The following is a 7,036-nucleotide window of genomic DNA, read 5'->3' on the forward strand; positions in this document are numbered from 1 at the left end:
ACAAACAAAACAAGATGGAAAAAAAACCTTCTTGTAACAAATTATGATTTTTTTTGAGGTTTATGTCAAAAAAGAATTAACCATTTTGCATTTCCATAAACAGCACATTTTATTCTGGAACATTCTCTGTCCAGAAGTCGCCATATTTAACGCAAAACAACTCGTTATAACGCTAAAACAATGACTAGTTGCAGCTCTAATTGAATAAAAATAAAGCAGAACAGTAGATTTGAAAGTCGACAATTACAAAATGTCGAAAAACAATGAGGAAGAAAAATATAAAATGTATTAAAACAAGTTAAAATAGCACGTACACGACCCTTTTGAACAGCTCAGAGTTAAAGACAAATCATCTAAACGGCCTGCATCACACGCACGGTGCACGCCTCTGCCGCCCTCCGGTGGTCGCCTTGCCAAACAACCGCGATCGTTGAAGGTCGTTTTTTGGCAAATAAACCGGGGGAATGACAACAATACGGGCAGATTCGGTGCGATCAAGGACGTGAGAACGCCCGGGGGGGAGGAGCGCGAGTCCAGGTGCGCGATAAAGACCTCCCGGGCCGTCCTTGCATCCCACGGCGTTCCCACTCCGTAAAGACCCTCGAAGAGTCCGTTCCTCTCCGTCCTGTGTCCTTGTCGCCTTCGGTTCCAAATGCAACGCGCCGAGAAGAAAGTGGTCCTGATCACCGGGTGCTCCTCTGGGATCGGGCTGGCTCTGGCCGTCGGGCTGGCCTCTGACCCCGGGAAAAACTACAAAGGTATCGTAACCCTTAAATCTTGATCCATGTTTAGTCCTGACTCTGGCACCAGCAGGAGGCCGGTCCATGTTTAGTCCTGACTCTGGCACCAGCAGGAGGCCGGTCCATGTTTAGTCCTGACTCTGGCACCAGCAGGAGGCCGGTCCATGTTTAGTCCTGACTCTGGCACCAGCAGGAGGCCGGTCCATGTTTAGTCCTGACTCTGGCACCAGCAGGAGGCCGGTCCATGTTTAGTCCTGACTCTGGCACCAGCAGGAGGCCGGTCCATGTTTAGTCCTGACTCTGGCACCAGCAGGAGGCCGGTCCATGTTTAGTCCTGACTCTGGCACCAGCAGGAGGCCGGTCCATGTTTAGTCCTGACTCTGGCACCAGCAGGAGGCCGGTCCATGTTTAGTCCTGACTCTGGCACCAGCAGGAGGCCGGTCCATGTTTAGTCCTGACTCTGGCACCAGCAGGAGGCCGGTCCATGTTTAGTCCTGACTCTGGCACCAGCAGGAGGCCGGTCCATGTTTAGTCCTGACTCTGGCACCAGCAGGAGGCCGGTCCATGTTTAGTCCTGACTCTGGGCACCAGCAGGAGGCCGGTCCATGTTTAGTCCTGACTCTGGCACCAGCAGGAGGCCGGTCCAGGTTTAGTCCTGACTCTGGCACCAGCAGGAGGACGGTCCAGGTTTAGTCCTGACTCTGGGCACCAGCAGGAGGCCGGTCCATGTTTAGTCCTGACTCTGGCACCAGCAGGAGGCCGGCTGCTTTAAAGTGCTTTAAAGTCTATTCTCTGTGTTCAGAACTGACGTACCAGTTTATCCAGTTGTTTTACTGCACTTTTGTCCCCTTGAAATAACGTAAAAAGATCAAATATGATACATTTGTCCCCTTGAACAGACATGACACAACATGAAAGTAAAAATGTATTTACGCACAAATGTATTACTGTATTTTCCGGACTATAAGTCGCACCTTATTTCATAGTTTTGCCGGGGTGCGGCTTATAGTTATATTTATATATTTATATATCTCCAGATATATAAGTGTATAAATATATATACTATATATATACTATACTCGGTACGGAGTATAAGTGATATTATTTGTTATTTTCACACTTGCAACCTTATTTCATACTCCAGTGCAACTTATATATGTTTTTTTCTTCTCTACTATGCACTTTTTTTGGCTGGTGCGACTTATACTCCGGAATATACGGTAGATGTTGAAAGCGTGTTTTTTTGTGCAGTTTATGCCACGATGAGGAACCTGGAGAAGAAGGAGCGTCTGTTGGAGAGTTTGAAAGGACTTCACAGAGACACTCTGGACATTCTGCAGATGGACGTGACTGACCTGTCGTCCATCCAGCGAGCCCGGGACAGGGTGGGGCACGTGGACATCCTGGGTACTTACGCCTGTGCCAGCAACCTACGTGATTCTTGTGTAACGTCCAAAGTCTGCTGACGATGAACAAATGTTAAAAAAAAGTCAAAACAAACATTATTAAAAAGCTTTTCTGTTAGAATTCAGTTTTTTTGTCAGTAAGATTAAATAGACACATTCATTTTAACTTTTCTACATTTGTGAAACTAATTATTAAAATACAATTTAATCAAAAATACAACTTTTTCCTCGTTTAATTAAGCTGTAAAATGTCTCTCTACAAAAGTCATATTTATGATATTTCGTATTATTTATTGGCTGATAAAGAATTAAAACTCCTAAATGTAGCTATTGGAAAATAACAACTACGTAAATATTTTCCACAAATGTATTCTGAATTGTACAATGTTCCTATTTTTATTAGCCCTTAGGAAAAGTACATTATTTACACTTTTTAAATTATGTTATTTTATTTTCAGTTTTTTTTGTAGTGGCAGTTTAAAATAAAAATAGCACTCATGCTCCTGGCGGCCATTTTGTGTCTTCTACTTTAAACCGCTTCAATCCCAATACGTTCTTCTTCATATCATATTTAAACTTCAAACACTTTAAAATAAAAACACATTAGTAAAACAAAATCATTAAATTGAATGTTTTGTGTCTCATATTTTGTGTTCTCATTCAGTGTGTAACGCGGGCGTGGGTCTCATGGGCCCACTGGAGGTGCAGGCGCCTGACGTGATGAGGAGAGTGCTGGAGGTGAACCTGTTTGGGACTCTGCAGACGCTCCAGGCCTTCCTCCCGGGCATGAAGTCCCGAGGAGACGGGCACATCCTGGTCACGGGCAGCACCGGAGGACTCCACGGTCAGACCACCGTCCCCCCAAACCCTCTGTGTCCTCCTAATACTGCAAACAGAGGAGAGACACACATTTAAATCAGTCCACTGTCCCCCCAAACCCTCTGTGTCCTCTTTACACTGCAAACAGAGGAGAGACACACATTTAAATCAGTCCACTGTCCCCCCAAATTTAATTTCAAGTTTAATTTCACCAACACTGTGCTTCAGTTTATGTGCATCACAACTTCAGAGTTGATCTACAGTTCTACACAGAGATAAACATTTGACTTTAAAACAAAATAAACTTCTCAAGATCTAAAAAAACTTAAACTAACATTTCCACGTCTGTGTAGTTCTCTGTACACCTGAACTGACACACCACTAAACTTCTGCTCAAAAGTGCTTAAAGTGCACTTCTCCCTGAGCAGCTCACACAGCAGTGCAGCAGAGCCCTGTGGGGGAGGGGCGGCCACCTGCGGCATTGTGGGACGCGTAGTTTTAGCGATAAAACGTTTTTTTTGTTTTTTTAAAAACATAAATTTGAAATGTTCGGCGGGCCGGATTAAAACGTCTGGCGGGCCGGATTTGGCCCGCGGGCTAGAGTTTGACACCTCTGCTCTAGACCGACCTGTCCCGAACGCATCAATCTGGGCGCGTCGGTCTTCATCTTTCTGGTACTCATTAAAGCTGGACCATTGATTGTGAAACTCTATTGGCAGGACTCCCCTTCAGCGAGGTGTACTGCGCCAGTAAGTTTGCCATTGAAGGAGCGTGCGAGAGTCTGGCCATCCTCCTGCAGCGCTTCAACATACAGTAAGACAAACTCAGTCTTTTGGGGATATTCACTATTCAAATATAACATACGCAGATCAGTTTTTGGGATTTTAATTCTTCGCAAACTGAGATATTAATCTAATATACAGCTGAGGAATAGAAACAGGTCCATTGACTTCATGTTAACATTTTAGAATAGCGCACAAGTTTATATTTATTGTTGAAAAATGGCACACAGACTGTATTTTTTTAATACTCGCATAATTAAGTGCATACGTTTTAGGCGGAAATATAAATATTTTTTGGAGCCTTGAAATTAGAAGGATTAATCGAGCATTCATGAATCAATTGAAATACAGTACAACTTTGAGTGTGATCACGATGAAAGAAAAAACACCAGTCGAGCCAGTGTTGGGAAAAATACTTTGAAACTATATTTAATTACACAATTCTGAATACATGCTTCAAATGTACATTGTAACGGCATCAGAGTACTTTTTCTCACTGACACTGTTAAGTTTGAAGCCTAAATTACATGATCCAGTACTGCAATGTGTTCCTTTGTTTTTAGGATAGTAACTGTGTACTGAATGCAGCCAAATGAAAGAGTAACTGTACTCAAATTAGTATTCTGAATATGTATTGTAGGTACATGTATTTAGTTACGTTTCAGTCACGTTTCGGTCACGTGTTGGTCATGTTTGGTCATATTTGGTCACATTTTGGTCATGTTTTGTCACATTTGGTCACGTTTTGTCAAATTTGGTCACATTTTGTTCACGTTTTGGTCATGTTTTGTCACATTTGGTCACATTTGGTCACATTTTGTTCACATTTTGGTCATGTTTGGTCACATTTGATCATGTTTGGGTCACGTTTAGTCACATTTGGTCTCATTTCGGTCAAATTTTGGTTACATTTAGTCACATGGTCACATTTTGGTCACATTTTGGTCACGTTTGGTTACATTTGGTCCTGTTTGGGTCACGTTAGTTACTTTCCATTACTGGCTGTAACATGTTGCCTTTTACATAAATTAGGCAGTGTCTTAGTGATGAACTGTTCACCCACAAACTCGCCCAGATGTAACTATCACAGATGCTGTAACCTAGGCAACGTTGATAATCTTCTTCTGTGTTCCAGTGTGAGCCTGATCGAGTGTGGCCCGGTGAACACAGACTTCCAGGTGAATCTGCAGAAAACCGAACCGAGCGACTCCTCGTTGGACGCGCTGGACCCGCTCACATGGCGCCTCTACAGGAGCTTCCTGACGCACTGCGGGACGGTTTTCCAGAACGCCGCCCAGGACACGGAGGACATTGTCAAGGTGCGTGCAGCGGCGAATCACGTGACCACGCCGGGTCTTTAAACGCCAACGACTCATCTTAAAATGGACTGAATAGGAATTATAAGTATATATTTCTTTAGACTTACGCAAATCCTCACCAAATTGAATGTTGGTTTCATTGATTGGGCTGTTGAGCTGATGATTTACTGTAGATTTAATACACAAAGCAAAACGTTAATATTAAAATTGTTGTTGAGCCTATTGCCATTTGTCACGAACAAAAATTACAAAATTCAAGTGAATTCTGAATTCAAGTAATTTAATTAGTATTTGCAGTGCACGGTTGATTACAGTTGAAATGTATTGTCTCAGGTGTTTCTGGATGCAATTCAGTCTCCTGAGCCCGCCTTCAGGTACTACACCAGTGGAATGGCGCAGCCTCTGGTCAAACTGAAAACTACACAACCAGATGGACTGGAGTACATCAGAGAAATGGGCAAACTCACCTTCCCACAAGTCCAAGAGGAGAATCACCAAGCCTGTGTGTAGACCTACTGCATGTAGACCTACTGCATGTAGACCTACTGCGCATAGACCTACTGCGTGTAGACCTACTGCGTGTAGACCTACTGCATGTAGACCTACTGCGCATAGACCTACTGCGTGTAGACCTACTGCGTGTAGACCTACTGCATGTAGACCTACTGCGCATAGACCTACTGCGTGTAGACCTACTGCGTGTAGACCTACTGCGCGTAGACCTACTGCGTGTAGACCTACTGCATGTAGACCTACTGCGCGTAGACCTACTGTGTGTAGACCTACTGCATGTAGACCTACTGCGTGTAGACCTACTGCGCGTATACCTACTGCATGTAGACCTACTGCATGTAGACCTACTGCGTGTAGACCTACTGCGCGTATACCTACTGCATGTAGACCTACTGCATGTAGACCTACTGCGTGTAGACCTACTGCATGTGTAGACTTGTACTCTCATATATCCATGCAACTGGAAAACTATACTAGATGTCCATTCACTCGGATACATTCACTCTGTTGCATGTGTTACATTTACTCAGTTACATTTACTCAGTTACATTTATAAATTCACTCTGTTGCATGTGTTACATTTACTCAGTAACATTTACTCAGTTACATTTACTCAGTTACATTTATAAATTCACTCTGTTGCATGTGTTACATTTACTCAGTAACATTTACTCAGTTACATTTACTCAGTTACATTTATACATTCACTCTGTTGCATGTGTTACATTTACTCAGTAACATTTACATTTGCTCAGTAACATTTACATTTACTCAGTAACATTTACTCTGTTACATGTGTTACATTAGCTCTGTTACATGTGTTACATTCACTCTGCTACATTTACTCTGTTACATGTGTTACATTCACTCTGTTACATGTGTTACATTCACTCTGTTACATGTGTTACATTCACTCTGTTACATGTGTTACATTCACTGTTACATGTGCTACATTCACTCTGCTACATGTGTTACATTCACTCTGCTACATGTGTTACATTCACTCTGTTACATGTGTTACATTCACTCTGTTACTTGTGTTACATTCACTCTGCTACATGTGTTACATTCACTCTGTTACATGTGTTACATTCACTCTGTTACATGTGTTACATTCACTGTTACATGTGTTACATTCACTCTGCTATATGTGTTACATTCACTCTGTTACTTGTGTTACATTCACTCTGTTACATGTGTTACATTCACTCTGTTACATGTGTTACATTCACACTGTTACTTGTGTTACATTCACTCTGCTACATGTGTTACATTCACTCTGTTACTTGTGTTACATTCACTCTGCTACATGTGTTACATTCACTCTGTTACTTGTGTTACATTCACTCTGTTACATTCACTCTGTTACTTGTGTTGCATTCACTCTGTTACATGTGTTACATTCACTCTGTTACATGTGTTACATTCACTCTGTTACATGTGTTACATTCACTCTG

General features: G+C 42.5%; 1 protein-coding gene across 2 annotated transcripts; it reads left to right on the forward strand.

Moving 5' to 3' along the window:
• Nucleotides 1-669: 669 nt before the first annotated feature.
• Nucleotides 670-5,654, forward strand: hsd17b1 (hydroxysteroid (17-beta) dehydrogenase 1). 2 transcript variants are annotated; one of them, XM_072442142.1, is made up of 6 exons: nucleotides 670-758; nucleotides 1,992-2,147; nucleotides 2,811-2,990; nucleotides 3,685-3,778; nucleotides 4,883-5,066; nucleotides 5,400-5,654. In XM_072442142.1, exons 2-6 carry the CDS (start codon nucleotides 2,003-2,005, stop codon nucleotides 5,574-5,576), a joined length of 780 nt encoding a protein of 259 aa, XP_072298243.1. In that variant the 5' UTR covers nucleotides 670-758; nucleotides 1,992-2,002; the 3' UTR covers nucleotides 5,577-5,654. The 2 variants fall into 2 exon arrangements, with proteins under 2 accessions (XP_072298243.1, XP_072298242.1); XM_072442141.1 differs by having other exon boundaries at nucleotides 678-763.
• The last annotated feature ends 1,382 nt before the right edge of the window (nucleotides 5,655-7,036 follow it).

This window comes from Eucyclogobius newberryi, unplaced genomic scaffold (assembly GCF_026437365.1).
Source record: "Eucyclogobius newberryi isolate DKJ021-1_F unplaced genomic scaffold, fEucNew1.0.hap1 SCAF_13, whole genome shotgun sequence".
Classification (NCBI taxonomy): Eukaryota; Metazoa; Chordata; class Actinopteri; order Gobiiformes; family Gobiidae; genus Eucyclogobius; species Eucyclogobius newberryi.